Source organism: Eschscholzia californica, unplaced genomic scaffold (genome assembly GCF_041429995.1).
Source record: "Eschscholzia californica isolate CP2 unplaced genomic scaffold, dmEscCali1.0.p SCAF_3, whole genome shotgun sequence".
Classification (NCBI taxonomy): domain Eukaryota; kingdom Viridiplantae; phylum Streptophyta; class Magnoliopsida; order Ranunculales; family Papaveraceae; genus Eschscholzia; species Eschscholzia californica.
The window spans coordinates 1903777-1928193 of record NW_028238420.1 but is presented as its reverse complement, the minus strand read 5'-3'; the positions used below and the strand labels follow the sequence as shown (position 1 = coordinate 1928193).

The window sequence follows — 24417 nt, the reverse complement described above, 5'->3', positions numbered from 1 at the left end:
TTGGTGAAAGGAGATTTCATTCACACTATGGCCATAATACAACATGGGTAATCACAGATTGCTTTGTTCTTCAATTTAACCTATGCAATCCAAACCCTCATGATCAACCCTAATCCTTTTCATACATTTGATAGAGACCCCCTCCACAGAGGGGGCAAACCCACCATTAAAACAAAAACATAAAAGTTAAGCTTCTATTTTACTAACCAAAATCATGCCTTCCAATCTCTTCCACATAACTTCAAAGTTGCCAATCCTGCAATGTTCCAACAAGTCTTGTGGTTCCTCTTTGAAAAACCCCATCGAAGTCCAAACCTATAGTAAAAGACATCGTCCCTCCCAAGCCACCGTGGTTGAAGATCATTAACTTTCTCCATGGCATCTTTTGCATCAAATGCACTTGTCGGATAAGAATGATATATACCTACACATTGAAATAAAAATTATGCAATCTGTATATGTTATTAGTCAGTAACAAAGAAGCTCTAATTGCCAGCAGAATCTACTTAACAATGGAATCAAACTCTATCTCTTAGAGGTGGTCAAAATCCGGCTCTTAGGGGTGGTTAAAAAGGCTCTTCTGTGACTCCCCAAGCCTTAGACACCTCAGGCCGAAGCCCACAGGTACCTCAAGGCGAAGCCCAAAGGTACGGGGTTTTGTTTTTGGTGAAGGCTCCACGAGGCCACCCAAAAGGCCTCGATACTTACTAAGCTAGCTCCGGACACTCTTGCTAGCGATGTGGGATTGTCACATCTTCTTTCTCGAAGTTTTAATTGAAACAATACAGACTTTTATCTTCATCATTTAAGCTATTGGAATTAAAGCTTGCAATCCATCAAGCAACAACCTTTTACTTCGAACCAATTTCAGATTTATTGAGTTTTCATGTTTCTGGAATGAAGGACTACAAAATGTTAATGAAACACAAAACAGGAGAAAGGAGAAGATGAATTACATTCATGTCAGCTAGACATTGTTGTCTCTGTTGCTACTGTCATCTTGATCACATAGAGAAGCGAGTAGGCTACGGGGCGATGACGCCCATATCGGAAGGTCGAAGAAATATTGCTTTAAGGAATCCTCTTCTTCTCTACAGATAGCTTCTGCTGCATCACAGAGGCTTGAAATATCCTGAATCATGGCTTCTTGGGCTTCTGCCTGAATTTCAACATCAAAATGGTGAACAAATGAAGAAACTTTATAAGGGGGTTTATAAGAAATTCTAATGTTTAAAGGAGATCATAAAGAACTACAAAAACCCTAAAATTGCAAAGCCCTAAAAAGTTTAGCAGATCTCAATCAAATTGAAAGCCCTAATGAATTGAAAAACATAAACCCAAACCTAAGTAAGAACCGAACTGAAAAAGCCCTAAAAAAAGTATAAACCTGCAAGATGAGATTATCAATCAAAGTCCCGTAAGAAGATTCCGGCGTCTTCTGGTGCTGTTTCATCACAGAAGAAGAAGATGGTGAAGATCGTAACTGGAGTTGTTGTTGGTGGTGGTGTATTAGGGTTTTCTCTTCCATATCCCTCAAAGTGTTCGACAAATTTTCCCACTGAACTATCTCTCTCTTATACCGATCTTTCAGCTTCATTAAAAAACTTATCCTCTGGGTTTTCTTCTTCTGCCGTATCTCCGCCTCTAAATCAACAATAGCACCACCACCACCGCCGCTGGTGGTGGCGGTGGTATCATCATCTGTTTTCTTTCTCTTTCTTCTCTTGTAAACAAACCCGTCATCATTACAAAGCTCCCATTCATCATCTGCTTCTTCTTCCCAAGTTCTTCTTGTTTCTTCTCCCGCCATATCCACAGAATTCAAATTTTTCTAAAGAACGAGATTCAGCTTCTTACACCTCACATTAGAAATCAGAACGAAAAATGTTTTCCCGCCTTTAATTTTGGGTGCTAGCTATTTGGTGTTTGAAGGCGTACCAAATGCCGGCCCATGGACGAGCAAGCCCATCATCGGTTTCGGTTCCGAACTACGAACCCGGTTTGAAGTGCTCGTGGCGTGGGCGTCTGGAACTCAACTCGGGGTACCAAGCCCAAGGTCACTACTAGACATGGGCTGGTATCGGATAACCCGATGCTCGTCGAAGAAGCTCACCAACTTTATGTATTCAAGTAAAACTACTCATGCACAGGGGTGAGCAGCGGTTCATCTTAAATATCTCTGGTTTTACCCTCTCTACATCTCATATAGGTCAGTTTATTGTTTTACCTTATCTGAGTTTTCGTTGTTATCATATCTAAATATGAAAAGTGATTTTTTAGTATAAACTAAAAAAAGTCGATGAAATATGAAGAGACTTTTAGGGGGCATCATGTTACATTTTTATTTTGGCTTCGAAAACTTTTATTTTAGACAAATGAGTGTCTTTCAGAATTATAATTTCGTATTAGGTTTCTTTTTTAGTTCGTGTTCATTTTGTTATCCTTCTTGGGGTATTTTTATCAAATTTTCTTAGGTTATTTTTAGGTGAATCTGACATGAAGAAAACAAGATACTTTAGTTCCTCATTCAGATTTTATTTTTGTTTGAACATGTGCTCATATTCGTTAATCTTTGAAGTTTATTGTAATGGAAATAAAAGAGTTTTCATGGAATTAGGGTGTGTTTGATATCTCCTGTTTCATGTGCTCATTTACACCATAGGTATAGAGATAGAGAGAACCCTGCAGTTAATAAAAAAGAATTGTTTTATTATAAGGGTGTGTTTGATTCTCCTGTTTCCATGGAAATAAAAGAGTTTTTATGGAATTAGGTATTTCCACCGTTTGATACGAAGTATAATTCAATGACTTTAATTCCCTGGGGAATCTATTTCCATGAAATAACCCACTTTTAATTCCTTGTTCCACCCTAGGAATTAATTTTTGTGGAAAGTCAAAAATCAAAATAAAAATATTTTAATATATTCAGATAGTTGAAACCTAATATTTATCTCCATATTTGTTCTAAATGACATTTTACCCATAAAATTTAGCAAAATAAACTTTTACTTATACATTAGACAAATGACATTTTTGCCCTTCTTACCAAATGACATGTTTACAAAGTTGTTAAGATGACATTTTGGCTTTATATAGAAAAACTTACATTTTTACCCTTTTATAATATCAAATTGACATCTTAACCTTATGTAGTCAAAATGACATTTTTACCCTCGTATAAATTAAAGTGACATTTTTACTTTTATTTGGTCTGAATGACATTCTTACCTTTATCTTGTAAAAATGACATGTCTACACTTTTACATTGAAATGACACAAGGTTAAATAATTTTACAATATAGGGGTAAAAATATAATTTTGAAAACATAAGGGTAAAAATGTAATTTAGACAACATAAGGATGAAAATGTAATTTTGGTAATATAAAAAAAAAATGTCATTTTGACTACATAAGGAGTAAATAAAAACTTTTGATTGAATATTATATTCGTAGAAGTTAGTTGTTAACCAAATAACAGAGTTCGTAATTCCACGAAATATTAAATGACTATCAAACGAAAGAACTCTTATTTCCACGGAATTTATTCCGTGGAAGACTTTCCATGGAACTATTTTATTTCCATGAAATTATTTCCCTGATATCAAACACAACCTAATAGATATCATGTAGTTGTACATATATATGCAAGAAACTTACAAGATAGTGAATTAAAAAAAAAAAAAAAAAAAGACAAATTTTTTATTTTCGTTTTCAAACTTTCGATAGAGAAGAAAATCGGTGTGCTCATGAGAAGGATCAATAGAATATTTCGATAAATGAGCGAACATATTAGTGAGGTACACACTGAAGGTTGTAGAACTTATTGGTTAGTTTTTCACTGGTTAGTTGATAACCATAACGGCTTGTTTTCTCCGGCCTTGACAGTGAATAACCCCTACTTGTTTTTTTAAAATTTTCCAAATCATTTAGAATGCTCACTTCTTTAAGTATCTCAGACACTTAGATTATCTCCAATGGGACACTCTAAGAAAGACTCTAAAAGTCTAGTTGTCAAGTATCAAATGAAGATTCTCTTTCCTAAGTGTCAATATAGAGACACTCTAAAGTTGTTTGGTCTCCAATGGGATCTCTAAAATCTCTCTACTTAATACACATGTCACTTTTAAATTGAATATGGTAAAAGTAGTTGAAAAGAAAATGTTTCCATTAGTTTAAATTTTAAAGTGACACTTAGAGCATCTCCAATGCAAGACTCAAGAAAAACTCTAAAAATCTTATGTGTCAAGTGTGAAAAATGGATCTCTAAATGACCTCTTTCCTATTTGGCCATTTAGAGACACTCTATTGCAAAACTTTCTCCAATGCAACACTCAAGAGAAACTCTAAAAACCTATATTTTGATTTAAAACTAATTGATTTGTTTATGTGGCACTTAGAGAATCTCAAGAAGACACTCTAAATTTAGAGTGTCCTCTTAAGGATCTCTAAAATAAATCTTGACACATCACTTTAGAGATTCATGTTGAGTTTTGCATTGTAGATGGATTTTAAAGAAAAACTCTTAAAAAATCCTATGTGGCACTCTAAGATTTAGAGTTTGAGTGTTGCATTGGAGATGCTCTTAGATAGTCTCAAAGAGACACTCTAGTTTTAGAGTTTCTCTCTCTAGACACTCTATATATAATAAATGTGTCCACCTCATAATAGAGTGTCTAACAAAGTGTTCCATTGGAGATGGTTTTTTAACAAAAACTCCAAAAAGTCATATGTGACACTCTAAGTGTTAGAGATTGAGTGTCCCATTAAAGATGCTCTTAGTATTGATGGTGAAGAATATTCAGATTATGGGGTCAATAAGTTCATCAACATGATAAAATAACCCATCTCTAAATGAACCAACTATTGGTGAAAACCAAATAGTCGAGAGTTCAACCAAGGGCTCCTACTACTGGAGTGGTCATAAGAAAAACTTCGTCAGTTCATCTTATTGATACAAAAGGTTGACAAAAGGCAACTAAAACATCATTAATTTACAAGCATTAGACGATCAAGGATTGCCAATATGAGTATCATTCATTGTACATGCCCAGGAATATTAAACGGATTTAGATCTCTTCAAGATCTTGACCAGGTAGGTTTTAAGAATATAATTGTCTTGTTGCGGGCTGGCATTATTTTTGAGATTTCGGCCGACTGATCTCCAAGAAACAGTTGCCCAATGCATTTGCAAATTCAACATCATTAATATGATAAGGATAGCGCTTCACCTATTAAAATAAAGTGTTGTACGTGTTAGAAACAGCAAGTAAATGAAGGTCACCTATATATATATGTACTAATTAGAAGAAGCAACAGCTTATATATGGTACCTGCCGATATTCAGTAGTTACAACGAGTCTTTCTAGTTCACCAATTAAAGCAGCAGTAACTTCACTGTCATAAAAAGCCATCCTTGGCGCGTCCAGAGCAGATACACCCTTCTCTGGTAGGCAGATACATATATTTGACGATGATGACGATTTGTTCAATTTGTCTGCTATAAAAGCAGCAAATTCCTTGTTTTCATCTATCGTCGTTCTCATCAATGAAATCTGTTCATTATGCACATGAATGTTTCTATCTTGAAAATTGGATGGTATAGTTTGCTTAGTTCCAAAGGTCACCATATCTAAGCCACCTATGCTTAAAACCAAGGGAACTTCCATCTCTATGGGTGCATCAAAGCGGGTACTGTCACACGGCATAACTCCTCCGACTACATAATCTGCAACTTCTGGGATTGTGATATCCAAAACAGCCTAACAAAACCAAAACATCAGGTTATGTCATTGGCATCTCAAACCATCCGACACACAACAAACGAAACACAAAATGAACATATATATATATATGTATATATATACCTGTATGAATCCTCCTCGAACCAAATCCTCCATAGCCCTGCCACCAACCCCTGTGGCATGAAACACAAGTGTTTCATAACCATGTTTCTCCAGTCTTTCTTTAACAACACTTACGCATGGCATCGTCACACCACACATAGTTATTCCGACCGTGGGTTTTTTAACTGTCTTACAAGAAGAACTTTCGTCCATTTCGAAAATTCTCCCGACCACCATTCCAGCAGCACAAGCTCCAGCATTAGACAACACAATCTTACTTATGCTATTAATCCCACAAATATCTACAATGGATGGCAACAATATCAAATCCGATATCCCGATATAAGGATCTGTCTGTCCACTAGCAACAGTCGATACAATAAGCTTAGGAAGTCCTAAAGGAAGAGATCTCAAAGCAGATGATATTAAAGACGTCCCTCCGGTCCCTCCTAGACCAATTACACCAGCAAGAAGTTGATCATTAACAACTTTCTTAAGGAAATGTTCAAGTGATTTACTCATAATAGCAATTGCTTCGCTTCTTTCACGAGGAAGAATAATATTTAAGGGTTGTTTTTGCTCATCAATCCCATTATAATGAGATAGAACTTCTTTCCTTGTTATAAATGAAGAAACCTTGGGTGTTTCTATTTCCTTTTCATTAGCTGAAACATCCAAAATTGTCACTTTTACCTGACATTTACACATGAATACCAATTTGTAAGAACCAACTACAAGTAATCTATCTACAAAAACAAGTCAAAATCTCTCTATCTATTAAGATCACAAGAGTAGAAATCTTGTAAAAATCTTGTGTGTTTCATGTAGAACATTCTATAGTGAAATTAAACTATAGCTTTTGATTTGATACAAGATAGATAATTCAAAGTTTATATTAGTGTTTTCAAGATAAGAACATAAATGAACATAAAAAGTGTTGAGTTTGTGGTCATCCAACTCAAAATCAATTGACAATGAGTAGAGAAGACCTTGACATTATATTCTTGATTGCCAGATTCCCCTCGTCCCATTTGAGACAATTTTCACACGCCCCCTCACATGTGGGGTTTTTTGTTCACGTAAAGTACGTGTGGCTTAAGTCTATCACGTGTGGGCCTAGTTCTGATACCATGTTAAGTTTGTGGTCACCTAGCTTAAAACCAATTGACAATGAGTAGAGAAGACCTTGACATTATATTTTTGATTGCTAGATGCCCCTTCTCCCCTTTGGGACAATTCTCACACGCCCCTCACATGTGGGGTTTTTTTAGGCTATCACCTGGTGTTTTTTGTTCACGTGGAGTACGTGTGGCTTAAGTCTATCACGTGTGGGTCTAGTTCTGCTACTATATTAAGTTTGTGGTCATCTAGCTCAAAACCAATTGAGGGGAGAAGACCTTGACATTATATTCTTGATGGCTACACGTCGAGAAGACAAATTTCACAAAAAGATTACTCAATAAACATAATCATAATGAAATCATAAGAGGTAAGGGGAAGGAAAGGAGATTTGACTTACTTTAAATGAAGAGTTGTTGTTTGTGGAAAATCTATGAATATTGGATTGAACTGAGTTGGAAAGGAAAATAAGTTCTTCGAGTTTTGTATCAGCTGTTCCAATACAAAAAAATTGATGAATTTTTGTATCTTCATTATCATCTGCCATTTGAAATGAGGGTTTTGGGAATTCAAATGGTTATTCTGAGAGGTAGATAGTTTTCTGTGTTGTAAATCTGGATACTTCATTCTGTCAAAACTACTGACTTTATAAGCTCACAAACTCCACGTTCTTCTCAACCATTACTCATCCTCTCTCACCTACTCACAAGACACCCAAAAAATGTAAATTAAAGAATGACTATGTCGACTAAAATAGAATGACTTATAAAAGTCAATCACTCACAAGACACTCAAAGAAATAAAGAATGACTAAACTAAAATATAATAAGACTCACTTTCAAGAAAAAAAAATATAATAAGACTTCTTTAACCCACGAGTGAATTACTTATTTGGTTTTAACAATTAAATATTATTTTGAAAAGTTTCATAGGGCCCTCTCATTTTTGTTAAAAGGCCTCTCTATGAATTCATTGACTTGGTAAATAGTCATTAACCTTGTTTGGTTAAAGGGCCCCCCATGCAATGGTTTAAAAAGAACTCAGTTTAAGGGTGTATATCACCCAGATTAGCAATCTACATATCTCAACCCTAAATCTCTCCAAAACTCAAATCTGTAAACATTCATCTTCTCCCACTTTGGTGATAACCAAACTTTCAAAAACTAAACCTAGGGTTTGAGGAAGATGAAAGAGGCAGAGATGAAGATGACAAGTCGAGAGAGAATGAGAGAGAGATGAAAATGGCGGTGGTGATTTTACAGAGAGAGGGAAGATAAACAGAAGAAGAAGAAGATGAAACCGAACTACTGACCCAATTTTCGGTGGGCTCAGACCGAATTATGCAATATTTATGGATCGAGCTCACCGTAAAATGTTGCATAATTCGCCCTAAGCCCCACCGTGAAACGTTACATAATTCGGGTCGAGCCCACCGTTACATAATTCGCCCTGAGCCCACCGAAAATTTGTCCAATAGCTACTGGTGCTACTTGCCAAATTTTCGGTGGGCTCATGGCGAATTATGAAACATTTACGGCTCGAGCCCATCGTATTTGCCACCAGTAGCTTTTCGGTCTAGTGCGACCGGAAAACTCACTTGGGGTTTTATTCCTCGTTTGGTTTCACTCGCTTCTAGACGAAATGCTTCCAAATAAGGTCCACAAATCTTCTTCCTTGTGTTGTTAATCAGTAGATTCAAGTATTTAAATACTGTAGTTTCAAAGAATAGAAAAAAAAACTAAACCTAGGGTTATGAGGAAGAGATGAAGATGAAAAGAGGGAGAAAGAGAGAACTAGAGATAGAACGAGAGAGATGAAAATGAAAATGGTGGCAGTGATAGAGGTGATAGATTTTTCAGAGAAGATGAAAGAGGAGTGGGGCTTTTAATAAGTCAAAGAACTTTTTCTTAGTTTGAATAATTTTGACCTAACGGCGTTAACTTTACCGTTAGGTCAAACTAGAGAATGGAGAGTGCCTTTTTCTAGAGGGGCCCTTTAAACAAAACAGGGGGGCATAAAATCTCCTTATTAACCAATAGAAAATTTTGGTTAAAACTCGTTATAAAATTTTTAGTTTTGTAAAAAATGATCAATCAATTTTTAATTTGTAACGCGTTCCAACAACTTACAACACCTTGCAACAGTTTTGAAAAAAATATTGGATTTTCAACCAAACAAAACACAAATATTTGAGATTTTAACAAAAAAACAAATTAAATTTTGGGTTTTTAACAAAAAAATATAATTTGTCTTTTTAGATTAAAAAAAAATTAAAATCGAGTCTTCGACCCTGTTTTGAATTTTGAATTTTGAATTTTATTTTGCTACAATAGGCGCAGTGGACACTTAGTATATATATGTAGTTCGATTCGTTTGGTTTGAGTTTTTAGAAAACGTTAGGTGCATAATATATTCAAACATTCTAGTAAAGGAAATTGTGTTAAAGTATATGCACATCCCTGTGAAATGTGTTTAAGAATTGTCAGGGCACAGATTATACATAGAAACCCACGATGTAGCAAAACGAAATTGAAATCGATTGATAGGTTTTCCAGGGAAGCCGAATCGAGCAAAACATTGTTAGATTTGTCAAAGAAACCAAATGGTTCCCATTGCTCACCCTAATGTTTCTTATAAATCTTTACACATTATGACTTTTCACCTATAGATATCATAATCAGCCGTGATTGTATGCCCCGTACTTCTCCCGGCCAAATCTCGGCCGGCTGACGTGTCGGGCATACTATCATTAATGTATCATAATTATGTATTGCTTCAACCGTATCATCGATGGTTTGCTCGGGCGGCGATTCCGATGGCCATTAACCGGGCCACCCTAGCTAGTGCCCTGGGTAGCCGGCTAATAATTTACCATGGACCCAAGTAATCACCAAAAGGCCAGTTCTAGTGTCAAGAACCGTTAGGTATCTCTAACAATATGGTCGTGACTCGAGGCCCATTTTCAGTAAATAAGTAAGGATATTATCGTCATTTTGAAACTTCTCGTTCTCTCAGTTGCGAAAATGGCGAAATCTCTATCTCCAATTTCTCAGCTAATCTTTCATCCTAAATTCATGGCGTCTTCAAGAACACTCTCTCTACTAGCTTCTTCAAGATTAAGCCTTTTCAAAAGAAGATTAGCAATTCCTTCTTCTTCTCTTTCTTTCTCCACTACTTCAACTCCTTATCCTCTTCAATTCGACCTCATAATTTCTCGACCTGCTTCTACACCTTCTCCTTCCCCTCACCGCCATCAGAGATTTCCTAAACCCAATAAATCAAAAACAGATGATACCCATGATTCATCTTCGAGTTTGGAACAATGGGTCGATCGAAAATTTTCAGAAAGAGAAACAAGTAATGAATTAGAAGGTTCAGAAGAAAATATGGGTGATGGGGAGATGGATAAGTCTAAGAGGAAGTATTATAACAAGAGAAGGAAAAGAATGTATGGGTCTGATTCTGATGATGATAATCGACCTCATGAAGATAAGTTTGTTGAATTGAAACAAGAAGTTGTTGATTTTCCAAGACTTCATAAAAGAGAAGAAGAATTGTATTTTTATGATGCGTTTGCTTATCCATGGGAGAAAGATAAGCATTATAAAATGGTGTATCAATTAGAAAAGAAGTTTTTTCCTGATCAATGTCTTGACAAAGCATTTGTTGAGCCAGGGGAGACAAAGAAGGGAAATGTGATTAAAAGTAGTAGTAGTAAGAATGGAGAGAAGAATAAGAAGAGAGAGAAAGCTGTTGTTGTTGCTAATGAAGAAGAAGGTGATAAAGGGTTAGTCTTTTTTGATGAAGAAGGAGAAGGAAAGAAGGATGTGGAAGAAGTTGGTTCAGTTAAAGATGTTTCAGAGAAGAAAGTATTAGAGCTCTTTAAGTGCTTGAAGAAAGTACCAAGTAAGGCTGATAAAATTGCAAGTATGGAGCCATATTTATTGACCAGGAAGACCGAGTTACCGCCTAGATGGGACAGTCCTAATGGAACTGTTGTCTTAGTGAACAAACCCAAAGGTTAGATTTTTCCTTTTTTTGCTTTCTTATTGGTATTAAGAAAATGTTCCATACTAGCGTAGGCCGGGCCTTAACCATGGGTTCAATGCACGAGATCTTGTAACACTTACCAATGAGGCCCTATCAATTAGTATTACACAAAAGAAATCATTCTAGACACTAATACAATTAGATCCGCTCTTCATAGACAAACTTGTAAGATCGGTTCAGGATCATGGGATCCTTTTCTATCAGATGGGAAGGGTTGTTGCACAAAATGTACTTCTAAGTAATTGCCATATAGATCCTATATCTATCTATATGAAGAAGAAATCATGAAAGGAAGGGGATTCTTATTATAATCCGCCTATATGAAGAAGAGTTATTCGGCAGTTCAGTTGGTGTTTTTATCATTTATGTGCTCTAACTTGGTTCACTAATCTTATTATAATCCACCTATATGAATGTTACTTCTTATATGCTGTTTACTTACTAAGTTGTCTTGCATTTATCATCATCTAGCTAATTGAGTTATTGATTAGAGGATAGTATTGTTGTAGGATGGACTTCATTTACGGTTTGTGGAAAGCTACGGCGTCTAGTCAAAGTGCAGAAGGTGCTGTAGTAGTTGGAGTTTTCATGGTTTTATTGCATTGAGTTTAAAGTTTCTTCTCTCTAAAAAGTTATAGTTGCAGGTTGGACATGCTGGTACTCTTGATCCAATGGCTACTGGTTTGTTGATTGTTTGTGTTGGTAAAGCTACTAAGGTGGTAGATAAGTATGTTACTATAATCTAGTTCGACTTTATAACCTATTTCTAATCAACCATTATTCTCCGAAAATCTTTACAAAAGTATTCTGCTGCGACCATAGCCATGTAAATGTCAAGTGTTATAACTCTAAGTTGTAATTGCTGCAGCTATCAAGGTATGACCAAAGGTTATAGTGGAGTTTTTCGATTAGGAGAAGCTACTTCGACATGGGATGCCGATTCACCGGTGTGTTAACTGATTCCGACCAACGACTTCCACCCCGTATTTTTTATCTATTTTACTTTAAAAAAAGATCATTTGTTTTGTTTTTTTCGTATTTATTTTGTCCACACAATGAGTTAAATGTTTGATGTTTTATTGCATGTCTTCCTTTAGGTCATTCAGCGTGAGCCGTGGGAGCACATTAAAGATGAAGAGATAAAAAAAATTGCTTCATCGTTCTGTGGGGAGATTTGGCAAGTACCTCCAATGTTTTCTGCCATTAAAGTAAGTTTTCTATTATTTTATATAGTATTATGATGAGAACTGATATCGCTCTATGGTGATATATAGTTTTCATATTCTAAATGCAATTACTGGAAGGATGAAGGGCTAAATTTGAATTCATTATCTGCTGAAAACATATCAGGTGGAACTCTTTAAGAACTAACGAATGTGTTGCAAGTGCCTTCAATATGGGTCGATCGCTAACCCGGTTTCTGACCTGCAAAAGCAGTCCCTAAACTTTATCCTGATTCCCTACCCGTACTTATGTTTTCCCTAATCTTATAACGGGTTGTTATCAATTTAAAGGGTGTACTCATTTTCGGTTTAGGGTGAAAGTTAGAGGCGGCTGAGTGCTAGGGTTTTTAGTGATCTAAAGATACGAGAGACCCTTGAAAATTCTCTGTACTCTATTTCTTCATTTCTGGTAAAAATCATCGCCTCATTGTTCGTAATGGAGTAGGTCTCGCCAACCAAACCACGTAAATATCTTGTGTTTGTGTAATTGTTTATTTTCATTATTGTTTCTCTCAGTTTGCTTGTTCTTCGTCATAACAGTATATATGCATGTGTTATGGGTTTGGTTTCTTCTTGTATGTTATATATAGGTGGGAGGTGAAAAGATGTATGAGAAAGCAAGAAGAGGAGAAACAGTTGAGCTCTCACCTAGACGAATCTCCATTTTTGAGTTTGATATTGAACGCAGCTTAAATGACAGGTATCAGTTTGATTTTATATTCTCACTCGATCATAAGAGAGTACGAGAATGTGAAATTTTATTGTCGAAGAAGGTTATAATCAGCTTGCTTCTTTAGCCTGGATTTAACTCTATGTTTTGTATTTGCAGACAAAATTTGATATTCCGTGTTACCTGCTCAAAAGGGACATATATTCGATCCCTTTGTGCAGATCTAGGAAAAGCTCTTGGCAGGTATTCTATTGTTGAACAAATACGATCTTATTAAACTTTATGATAAACTTTCCGGAAACAAATTACTTATGATTGTAATTTGTTTGTAGTTGTGCTCATTTAACTGCTCTTCGAAGAGATTCAATCGGTAATTCCTCTTCCTTCTCAAGAATCGTAATGGCATTTCAACTTTCAGTTTTCCAAGAACTAGTAACAAAGAGAAAAGCTTAATGCTGGTCCATTCTTGTATTCGGCTTGCACTTCAAGATTGAAGCAACATTTCTTTCGATTTCTACTCGATAGTCGATAGAATTTGATTGGTTTTTTTTCTTTACAGGAGAATATGCAGCCGATGATGCATGGGATTTCCAAGAACTAAAACAAGCGATAACGAAAGGCTATTTCTAGATGCTCTTTTGTAGATTTGTTATGCTTTTTGTGTGTCGAAGTACATTTTGAGTCACAACCAAACTGCCCAAAGAAGAAGAAAGACTAGTCAGGCACAAACTAATTCATCATCATCATCTCTTTTTGTAGACTTGTTCTGCTTTTAATTGTATACTTGATTTAAACAAAAATGAGACTATGTAAGAAACAATTTGTGTTATTCAATAAATCAGCCATTGGTTTGTAACCGAGTCGGGATTTGATTACTATCAAATTTATTTCAGGTTTGAAACTTCCCTCGATCCAAGTCAGATTTCAGCCATTCTGATTCAGAATGTTTGTTTTTTATCTGACTCGTCTAAATGGCTGACTGGATTGGTTATGGCCATATGGGTCTACCTGGGTCTGACATAATTCAATCTAAAAGGAAGAAATATGTTAGCGCCAAAGGCAAGCAACCTATCGGACCTGTGTTGTGTATCCAAAATGACCGGCTCCTTGTTGGTATTGTTCCTGCAATTCATCCCAGTTAGTTAAACATGTCCAAAATCCGATATTCCTAACCCTAAAAAATTGTACTTCTTATATGTACAGCTGCAGAAAATTTATTAAGTATGTCAGAGATCGATGCTGAAACTTGAGACTTAGACAGATACGAAAGATCGTCATGATCATCACATACCATCCACGAGACTTTCAATAAACTGGTCTTAGTGAAAACATTAACATTTCCATTGACATAAAGAGAAGCAAAGTAAGAACTTTCGCTTGAAACACTAACATTATTACATAATATAACTAAGGTATCTAGTTAGATGGATCATTGTCATTCAAGTACTCGTCAGGGCTACTTGTAACAGGCTTCAGTGATTGGGTGTGGTGGGTCTGAGAGCGCGCCGTTGAGAATGTGATTTGCAATCCATTGATTAGCAGCCTGAGAATAATGAACGCCGTCCCAACTGACATAAGTCGACGGATTTCCACAAGAACCACCATAAACATCGGTACCGTTTATATTAATCTTCTGTCCACACCAAACATGGTATCCCTCCTCGTGATGCCCACAACATATCTGCATCGGATCAACAAATCCTGCAGCAAACAAAAACAATAGGTACCCATTCGTCTCAAAAAACATGTTAGCCTTCTCTGACTCGTGCGCCTGACTCGTCTTAAAGGATGACTTTGGTTTGTTTTGGGTCCATTCGAGCCAGACCGTTTGAATGAAGAACCCTTTCTCTAAAATAATCTGAAACGGCTGCCCAAAAAAGCCCAGACTCAAGAGACTCAGATTCAAACAAGTCATACTACGACAAGCGGATAGGGGAAAAACAAGCATCGCCTTAGTCTTATGGAACATAGAATGTGTACTAGAGTAAAATTGCCCGTACCGTGCATCTTGGTGTTGCTAATGAGTTCATATTTTGCAGAATAGACATCGACATATGTTAAAACAGAATATTGGAGTTCTTTTCTTAAACCAATCACTCTTTCCTTTAATTGTTTATTGAACTCGATAGCAACATCGTTATGTGACTTAACACATCCATTCTGATCATAAAATCCAGGCTCCGAACCGAAGAAATACGTCCTCGACGTAGGCAAGCAACCTATAGGACCTGTGTTATGTATCCAAAATGTCCTTGCTCCTTGTTGGTAAAGTCCCTATAATTCATCCCACTTAGTTAAACCTGTCCGGATTTTATCTTTTTTAACACTAGAAATAGTACTACTTACATGTAAATCGATTGAGAATTGATCAAGTATGTCAGGGATCAAAGCTCGAACTTGAGTATCAGACATAGTTTGAAACCCAGCAGCAAGATCGTTTTGTCCTATATCAAAAGTAAAAAGAGATTTGGAAAAATCTTCGGGTTTCGGTAGATTTGGGCAAGGGTTCTTTCCTGAAATGAACATTCATAAAAGTAAATAATCATTTGTCCAGCGGGAACTACGAATGAGCTAGAAATTTGTAGTGAAAACTCATGCATTTACCTTGTGTGTAAAGTTCGGTAACACGCGATTTGAATTGATCAAATTGCATAATCTGAACATTGAGCGAAAAGGGACTAAAACCACCTTCAGAAAATGTTTTGTTTTGTGGTCGAATAGTAGATCCTCCAGTAGCAAAATTTGCTCCGTGCTGGAAGTTTGTATTGATTGAATCCAAATACGCGCTTAAGTAGGGCAAACCCAAGTGCTCGGCTGCGAAAAAGCACCCACACATATATCAAGTACAAACTCACTACGCGTATAAAAACTAAAACAAAACAAGAAGCATTGTTAGTTACCTGTGAAATCTATGATGAGACGGCCGTCACATATCCTTCCGGTTGGCTTACCGAAAAATGTCTCTCCGTAAGGAGGTGCGACTGGTTGAAACGCGGCAGACATACCACCAGTATCGGAATTTGAGTCGCCGAAGTTATAAATAGCAGGATAATTACAAGGTGGTAAACCTGTAACCATGATTCCAAGTGTTAAAACACATAATATCAATAAGAACCAAGAAAGCAAATCTTTCCTTATAAACTCCATGATAATCACAATCAAGATTCTACTCTATACTCATAATATCCTTCAAATTTGTAGGACTTTGATGACAACCCTTTTTGGATTTTTGAAATTTAATATGAAGTTACTTGAAGAACTAGTAGTGCTCTTGATACATGAACTGAAAGTGGAGGAAGATGATGATTCATGTGAGTGTTAATGGTGTTGTCTCAATTCTTGATTTACATGTGGTTCAATTGAATCAAAGAAAAGTGTTTGATGGTAATAATCCAAAATGCACCAAACACTTGCTATTAGTAGTACTCTGTTTTTTTCTACTTTTAAGTTGCTAGTGTGTAAAGTGAAAAATCCACCTTTAAGAGATTGGATTTATATGAATTTTGTTGGTAGATTTGACAGCCAAAAACCTAAAATGAAGAAACTAGCTAGACAAAAGAAATTCCTGACCCAAAAGCATGACTTTTCAGTTTCATAATAAGTGCTTCAGTTAAGTTACTTTTCTTCATTCCTCCTTCCACAACACAAATAGAAATACAATATATATTTGAGGAAGACAAGGAGCCGTTATGGTTACTTTGGGAAAACAGAATGTGCCCACTGAGAGGCTGGTTCCGGAGCGCATAACCGCTACAGAATGTCACAACCATGAGGACTCGTTCGATCTTCTCCACGGTTGAATAGAAGTTTTGTAGTAATAAGTTCTTGGAATGGCATTTTAAAAATAGTATTCGGTGCGTAGAAATGTAATGCGATTAGCAAGAACCACATTTAAAACAAAGCGCTTGGGCCGGAATAGCATTCCTTGGAGGATTATTTTTCCTCAAGGGGGAGTCTCAAAGACAAGGGGGTGGATGGGTTTGCGATTCACATTACGATATTATTGTTTAGGGTAAGACATTTCCATTCCGGCATGCCTGCCGAACATAACTGAATAAACAATGATATAAAATTCTAGCTTCCCATAAAAAAAAAATGTATCTTGGGTCCTAAAATGTTTGTATACCTCTTTGTAGACAAATCTATACTTATTTTCTACTTTAAAGATGATATAAACCTAACACAACAGAAGATGTCAAACTCGGTATGACCAGTCCGTAGTATTAAGGGATCTAGCTATCAGCGCCTAAGTTAAACCATGTAAGAGGCCTAAAGCCCAACAAGATGAAAGTGGCCTAAAACCCGACAAATTTATTACGTTATCTATACTAATAATAAGTCAAGTTCAATATTCTCCTGATTTGAACTTCCTAACCAACTGGGCTACCTGTTTGTGGATTTCAAGTTCTGGATGGATAAAGAAGACATGGAGCGCCTATAGAGGCCCTATAAAACATCCCTAATTGTTTCACTTCCCTCTCTCTCACTCAAGCATCAACCATCTCCCTCTCTCAAAAACTGAAGAATCAGGACATACAAGTCCATCTTCTATCTTCACTGAAAACCCCAATCCCTAGGTATTTATCTCTCTCTCATATATATATGCTGTCTTTTCTCTAAAAGCATGGGTTTTTTGTTTCTGGGTTATTGGTATATATATTATCATGTGATTTTGAATATCTGTATGTTTTCTTTGTTTATGTTCCAATTCTTGATGAATAACTACATAATGGGTTTGTGGACTATTTGATTTTAATAATGTACAATCCACCACTTAAAAAAAACCCTAACCTTCCCTCTCACAAAACAAAAAGAGAAATGGGTTTCTTATTGATTCTTCAATTTGGGGTTCTTGTGAGTTTTTGGTAGTTAAATGGGTCTTAGCAAATAGTCTCAATGTCATTAGTTTCTTTATTGATTTTTGTCTATGGGATTACATTCTCATCTTTATTGGTGAGGGAACCATATCTCTCTCTCCATTGGTATCTGTAAATTGTTTTGTTTTCATGGTTCTTAACTTTGTGCAATGAATGAGTTTTTGTTGATAGTGATTAGAACTATTACTAGTCACACATAATCTTTGTTTCACTAAAGTTTCTATTTGATTCAGATGAGTTCACAAAAGAAAGGAAACCAAAAGTATACGAAATGGACTGAATATGAGAATGAGGTTCTACTTCAACTTCTTGTTGATGCAATGAAGAACGGTATGCGCGGTAAAGGTGGCAGAATTTTAAAGACGTATTGTGAAACAGTTGTTGTGTCAAGTTTAAATAAAAAATGTAATGGTAATAAAACAGTGAATCATGTAAGCAATAAAATAAAGAAATGGAGAAGCAAGTATAAAGAAGTTAAAGACTTAATGACTTCGTGTTCTGGGTTTAGTTGGGATTCAACTACCAGTAAGATCACTGCTCCACAAGAAGTTTGGGATGATTACTTTAAGGTAATTTGGCATCAAAATCTATTTCATTAATAGAAGAGGTATTTCTTATTTTAATATTGACCTAAGTATTTTATTGTAGAAACATCCTCATGCTAAGGATAAGGATTATCGGAGTAAAAAATATTCTCAATACAATGATTGGAAAATGATTTTTGAAGGGTCTGATGTTGTTGGAGAAAACGCATGTGAAACATCAGCTGATGGTTTACAAGGGATTAACGAAGACAACTTTGATGTTGAGTTGGACGGTTCACTTGGTGAGTCTCCCTTTGACAAATCTGATGACCCTAAAATTGGGGAGGATTGTTCTTGTAGATCGCAACAACTTAGTAGGAGTAAACAACCTATTGAACGGATTGAGCGGAAACGAGCAAGGACACATTATGATGATGTTGGTGAAAGAATGGCTTCGAGTTTAGAAAAACTTGTTCAAAGTTCAACGAGTAAAGACGATTGGTGTAAAGCACTTTTTGATACTCCTGGTTTGGACGACTCTATGAGAATGGAAGGAGCAACACTTATAAAAACACCTGAGCAAAAAATGGTATTTGCCATGATGGCTCCCGAGAGTCGCAAAAAGTGGATTCTATCTCAGCTTCACAAATGAGACTTTTTACGTTTATATTTTGTTTATGCTAATACTTTTTATGTTATAGTTTGTAAATTTGTGCTTCCCAGACTTCTAACGTTTCGATTTATCTGTTTATGCTTCTAAATTTTTTTTTATATTATATTATTTTTGTGTTTCTACAATGACGTCACAGTTTTATTAAAATTTATGGTTTTATTCGATTTGAAGTAGATTTGTGCTAGTTTTTGTTGTAGAAACAAGATATGGAATGCTATTTTCGTTTACTCAATTCTGTATTCCCCTCACTGAAACAAACCGAAAACTCAACTGTGTTTACTCAATTCTGTATTCCCCTCACTGAAACAAACCGAGAACTCATCTGTACGAAAAAAGGAAAAGGATATAATTGCTTGTGCGATTTAAATAAAATGTTTATTACAATAATAGGACCCTGAGGATCGAAGAAAAATTAGGTTAAATACTCAGTTACAGTTAAAGACAAATAATGCACAACCATGTCTATTTATAGTCATTGATATTGTTGGTTCCATAGCTACTCCAAAATCTTTCTTACTCCAGACTTCCCTGTATTGGCATGAATCATTTTTCGAGTTTTTGTTAAGAAGTCGGTTTGTGATGTCTGATATTTGGGCAGAAATGACCATTTTTTCTGAGCTTAGGTTGAAAAAGGCGACGTATATATCTCCTGCAGTAGTAAGAACAAGTCATAAGAAAGAAGAAATAGGGAAAAAGAAATATTGATTGCTCTAGTTAAAGCCGAAATGAGAAGTTGGCGAATTGGAAAAGGATAAACCTCCTCTTCCACTAGCAATCCAAGAGCGAATTCCTCCAATATCGACATTAGCTGCACGAATGATCAGTTGGTTGTTTTAGAAGTGTTTCAAAAGTTAAGGTCTTTTTTTTTGTATTTCACAGAAGGTCACGAGTCACAACAGCCTAGAAACAACCCGTTACAGAATGGCTCGTGACTCGACATGAAGCTGGCCGTAAGAGGCACGACTAGCTTGCCTCAATGGGCGCTTCAGGTAGGTAGTCGGCCAGCCCCGCTCCGGCGGCTAGTTAGGTGGTATTTGACCTAAATACCGCCCTCTGCCCCAACAGACATATAACGGCTAGTACTTTTGGTCTAATACCCGAACACATATAGGTCGAATACCTTTCGAACCAAGAACTTTACTTATCGGAAAAAAAAAATAGAAATTCATCACCTTTCACTGTCTTCACAGTTGCGCATAGACCAGAATAACTGTTTACTAGGGTACCGTTAAGGTTCAATTCCCACATCTGTTAATATCGAAGAAATCAGTTTAACGTGCCTCAAATCATGCGGGGACATAAAAGTAGTTAATGTAATCAAATTCGCACTAGAAGTTGACCGATTCATTATCTTGAATAACATGAGAGGAAACTTACCTGGTTGGCGTGCCATCTACAAGAGGAAAATGAACTTCTTGGATGCTCTCGAGAAGTTAGCTTCCACGTTGAAGACGCTTCCAAGCATAAATCGCCTTTGTAACCTGTCGCCAACAGATGAACTTTTCCTTTACGTTGCTGTCCATAGACCATCTCCCCATTTCTGCATTAGCGAGGTTGGATCATATTTAACGGTAGCAAGAAAGTTTTAGACAGAAATTTGTATGAGCTGTTTGCAGGAAGGAGAGGTTACGAAGCGGCGGCCCGTAAGGGCACGTCCCGTAACCTCTAAAGGAAGATGAAGAAAGCATCCATACAATGTCGATAGAGGTTTTTTCTTGTGCAAACAAAATGGTCTTTCACGTTTGCTTCTCACATTCCAGCAAATCCGTTCGAGTTCTTGATCAGGATCTTCAATGACCCAACCTTTTGTTTCATGATCCTTGCAGCTAGTGAGACTCATTACATGAGTATCTTCCTTCCGACTTTCAGACCTTCTAATATTGTCTGTTTTATATTTTCTTATCTCGGTTCTTCCGGTGATGGATGGAAACTGAAAATAACAATCAATATGTCATGTCTTTCTCGATTTTTCGTTCTTCTAATAACGAAAACAAAGAGAGGATGTGTTACCGGCATATTATTGGTGCTAAATGAATTTATTTGGAGCAAGGTAGGTTCAGTGATGAGATCGTACGTAGTTTTGTCAAGCTTTCGTAGATCCCCTCCAAACATGAGAGGAGACTTGGCCATAGACCATAGAGTCATCTGCTAGCTTATTGTTTAATCAGAATGAAAACCATAACTGTTCGATATCAAGAATCAATTTGCGGTATAGTTCTACATACCTGTGTTCTTTGCTCATCAAGGTTCAGTTTGCTTTTCCTGTGTGGACCCTGATTTGAACCTAGTATAGAAGAAATAACTCTATCAAATTATGGAACGATAATCGTTGAAAATATATGATAGTGGAGTTCGTCTTTTCAAATTCAGATACAAAACCAGACTGGTGGGTCTGGCTTGTCTGAATGGCTGAGTCTGAGTAATTTTGGGCTCATTGAATCGGACGCAAAGTAAGCCTGAGCCAAGAGCCCTTTGATTAAGTAGCCTGAAATGATTATTGTGCCCCTCACTAATACATGTCAGACTCAGATGACTCAGATTGAGACAAAAAAATAACACAAACCACGTAGTCTAGTACCTGGATCGGTAAGCCATCCCAACGGAAGCATGTCTGAATCAGGCCATGATTTTCCTTTCAAGCCTGCAGCTCCTATCATATTAGCACCTGCAAAATCCCTAATGCAGAAGAAACCTTAATGACATTACATAAGCTAAGGTCAAAGCCACATTAAACTTAAAACTCGAACTAGTAATCTTCCAGGGAAGCTCTCGAATTGAACCGAAAAATTTTTGGTACCTTGTTATGTTGAAATGAGCTGCAACGTCGTGCCATAGATCCCAATCGTCTCCTGTTATTCGATACATATTCACAAGATTACTGACATCCTCTGCCATGGCAGGTGTTACACTAGTGCCAGGAGAGAGAGAATACAAGATTGGTTCGTCAAGCTCCTCTAGAACCTGCATATTTTTTGCTTAGATAAGTCGGAACTCTGAACGACCCTCATGACTGTTTCGATTTTTTTTCTTTTCAAATGAAGTTCTTTAGTGGAAAAAATGCAGATGATATCGAAAAAATTAGGTTGCTCAATGTACCTCTGATACTACCCTTATCTCATCTATACTCAAGTCATCGCCAAAAACACAATCATGCTTCACTGTGTAGAAGAGAAACGATCAACTTATATATGATTAGTCGGGAAGAAGAAAAAATATACGTACAACGGTACACGTAAGTTTCAAAAAGTATTTGATTACCAAAATCGACACCCCATTCGGCATATTGTTGATACAATGACCTCAAGAAAGCTTTTCCAGCTTCCAACTTGGTATCGACACTCATGAAACCTTGTGACATCCACGCGCACGTCCGTTCTCTCAGCCCAATATCTTTTGCTCGCCATTTTCGACCAGACTCCTCATAGGCAGCTCCCTAACAAGATTATACCTTTATTATGTCGAAAATACGGATAAAATGGATGTGGAATCAAGAAAAGAATACAAAAGTTATACCTTTAATGTGTCGAAGATTGGGGCATTAGCATTAACTGCCTGTGTACTTATTCCTCTCATAACATGAATCCCAAACTTCAATCCCATAGCATGCACTTTCTCGGCTACTTTAGTGAATCCTTTCCCATCTTTGGAGGACGGCCATCTTTCAGGGTCGGGAATCACCCTTCCCCATTCATCGATTACATCGAAACCTAGTGAATTCGTATAAGCACCTTCGACCTTTCTTCGATACCAAAGGTAATCCACCACAACATACTACCGAAAACAATGAAAAGCGGAAAAAAAAAAAAGTTTAATTTCTTATACCTAATTGACATTTTATCTTCTTTCATAATGCTACACATAAACTAAATTGTGGTTATAATTCAAGTTTATAACCTTATATCCATGAGCTAGTAGGCGTTCGGAGATGATTTCTGCATTTTGCAGGAATTCTTCCTCTGAGATTGTCCATGAAAAGGAATCGTAAGAGTTCCAACCTCTTGGAGGGAAGTTAGCTTGTTCTTCTTGCCTTTCATTTACAGCTTCAACTAGCTCCCTGAAATGTGTATTTGTCAATTCCTTGTTAAACTCATTATACCAACAAATTATTCAATCAAGTTTCCATGAACAAATTCAAGAAACAAAGAAAAAAGAAAGGCAAGTCAAATGGGTATAGTTATTCCAAGTCCAAATCAACAAGAACAAGAAAGAAGATAGAATTCTAAGAAGTGGGTATTTGTTATCCATTCTTAATCAAGAAAAGAAACTCTAAATTCCACCACAAAAAAGACCATTAAGAAAAAACAGAGCTAGGATTATGAATATGAACTAAGAATGTGGAAATGAAAAGAAATGACAGACCTTTGAAGTATAATGGAGAAGAAGAGTAGTAGTAGTGATGAATAAGAACTAAAAAGAAAAATTCTCATGGTTGATTGCTAATAATATTTCTTGGGTTTGGGTAGTTGGGAAATGAATTGATATTAGATTTCAATGAAATGAATGAAGATGGGTAAAGTTTTTAAATATGACAAAATAAGTTGTTAAATATGACAAAATAATTTTTAGGGTACTTATTTTTGGGTTTCTTTTGTAACTTTTGGTAGTGGGTAGTTTCACTTTCACAGAGTAATCATTTGTCATTAATGGCTTAATGGAGTTGAGGTATTGAGAAAACCTGATTATGAAACAATCAGTGGGTAATCCTAAAAAAAATTATGATTAAGTAAATTTCCCACAAAAATGTCATTTTATATAATAGTGTATAAAGAGATTAGATAATTCCTGTCAACAAAAAAAAAGAGATTAGATAAGGGTTGATGTGCTATACTATGAATGAACAATTGATGATGGGTTAGAAATGGTGGTTTCAGTAATTTGTCTGTGCTCTAATGGTGGTTAAAGTAGGCCACATACTATGAGATCAGGTAATCTGTATATCTTGTCCACCAGTTATCCTTAGGAGGTAGTGGTTCACCAATTTCCAATTTGCGTGTTATTGGTTCTGTGTTATTCGTTTGGGACATTTTAAATATCCTGAAATGTATGTGTTGTGTTACTCGTTTGAGACCTTTCAAATGTGTCAGTATGTTCTGAGATGTCTGCATTATTCGTTTGAGACACTTTAAATGTATCTCAACGTCTCTATTAATGGTTCGGAACACGAAATCATAGACGTTTCAAGAAAAATGAGTTTCATGAACATTTGTAGACATTTTAGTGTAAATTTGACAGTTTTTTGAGAGAAAATGTCTTTGCAAATATGGAAAACACTTGTGGACATATTGGTAAGGAAAATAATAACAATAATTAATTAACATATTACTCCTACTATATTATTATATTAACTAGAGGTATTTCCTTTTTGCCCCGTACTTTGTGACCACCTTCCTTTTTGACTCCCTATTTTTCATACATTCAAATTTGACCCCCTTTTTTAG

General features: G+C 36.2%; 6 protein-coding genes across 6 annotated transcripts; 2 read left to right on the top strand and 4 right to left on the bottom strand.

The window, feature by feature from the left end:
• LOC147547596 (uncharacterized) lies at positions 1 to 1913 on the bottom strand. The gene is made up of 3 exons (XM_086670907.1): positions 1388 to 1913; positions 957 to 1159; positions 1 to 424 (listed from the first exon to the last, which is right to left on the bottom strand). The coding sequence occupies exons 1-2, from the start codon at positions 1808 to 1810 to the stop codon at positions 968 to 970; spliced, it is 615 nt and encodes a 204-aa protein (XP_086527033.1). The 5' UTR covers positions 1811 to 1913; the 3' UTR covers positions 1 to 424; positions 957 to 967.
• A 2953-nt stretch (positions 1914 to 4866) lies between these two features.
• Positions 4867 to 7659, bottom strand: LOC147547595 (toMV susceptible protein tm-1(GCR26)-like). The gene is made up of 4 exons (XM_086669735.1): positions 7363 to 7659; positions 5865 to 6536; positions 5331 to 5759; positions 4867 to 5228 (listed from the first exon to the last, which is right to left on the bottom strand). Exons 1-4 carry the CDS (start codon positions 7507 to 7509, stop codon positions 5133 to 5135), a joined length of 1344 nt encoding a protein of 447 aa, XP_086525861.1. The 5' UTR covers positions 7510 to 7659; the 3' UTR covers positions 4867 to 5132.
• Positions 7660 to 9887: 2228 nt separating this feature from the next.
• Positions 9888 to 13761, top strand: LOC147547594 (Pseudouridine synthase family protein). The gene is made up of 9 exons (XM_086667426.1): positions 9888 to 10982; positions 11522 to 11577; positions 11657 to 11739; positions 11881 to 11959; positions 12110 to 12220; positions 12826 to 12935; positions 13065 to 13148; positions 13238 to 13275; positions 13465 to 13761. Exons 1-9 carry the CDS (start codon positions 9986 to 9988, stop codon positions 13533 to 13535), a joined length of 1629 nt encoding a protein of 542 aa, XP_086523552.1. The 5' UTR covers positions 9888 to 9985; the 3' UTR covers positions 13536 to 13761.
• Positions 13762 to 14224: 463 nt separating this feature from the next.
• LOC147547593 (GDSL-like Lipase/Acylhydrolase superfamily protein) lies at positions 14225 to 16370 on the bottom strand. The gene is made up of 5 exons (XM_086667427.1): positions 15806 to 16370; positions 15510 to 15719; positions 15252 to 15418; positions 14906 to 15179; positions 14225 to 14606 (listed from the first exon to the last, which is right to left on the bottom strand). The coding sequence occupies exons 1-5, from the start codon at positions 16050 to 16052 to the stop codon at positions 14362 to 14364; spliced, it is 1143 nt and encodes a 380-aa protein (XP_086523553.1). The 5' UTR covers positions 16053 to 16370; the 3' UTR covers positions 14225 to 14361.
• A 974-nt stretch (positions 16371 to 17344) lies between these two features.
• On the top strand, positions 17345 to 19104 carry LOC147547592 (uncharacterized protein At2g29880-like). The gene is made up of 3 exons (XM_086667526.1): positions 17345 to 17482; positions 18016 to 18351; positions 18431 to 19104. Exons 2-3 carry the CDS (start codon positions 18016 to 18018, stop codon positions 18956 to 18958), a joined length of 864 nt encoding a protein of 287 aa, XP_086523652.1. The 5' UTR covers positions 17345 to 17482; the 3' UTR covers positions 18959 to 19104.
• A 217-nt stretch (positions 19105 to 19321) lies between these two features.
• Positions 19322 to 23896, bottom strand: LOC147547591 (Melibiase family protein). The gene is made up of 14 exons (XM_086667525.1): positions 23339 to 23896; positions 22874 to 23033; positions 22493 to 22750; positions 22238 to 22412; positions 22076 to 22137; positions 21777 to 21940; positions 21558 to 21655; positions 21205 to 21263; positions 20990 to 21124; positions 20674 to 20909; positions 20357 to 20519; positions 20152 to 20227; positions 19737 to 19787; positions 19322 to 19628 (listed from the first exon to the last, which is right to left on the bottom strand). Exons 1-14 carry the CDS (start codon positions 23404 to 23406, stop codon positions 19405 to 19407), a joined length of 1929 nt encoding a protein of 642 aa, XP_086523651.1. The 5' UTR covers positions 23407 to 23896; the 3' UTR covers positions 19322 to 19404.
• Positions 23897 to 24417: the final 521 nt, after the last annotated feature.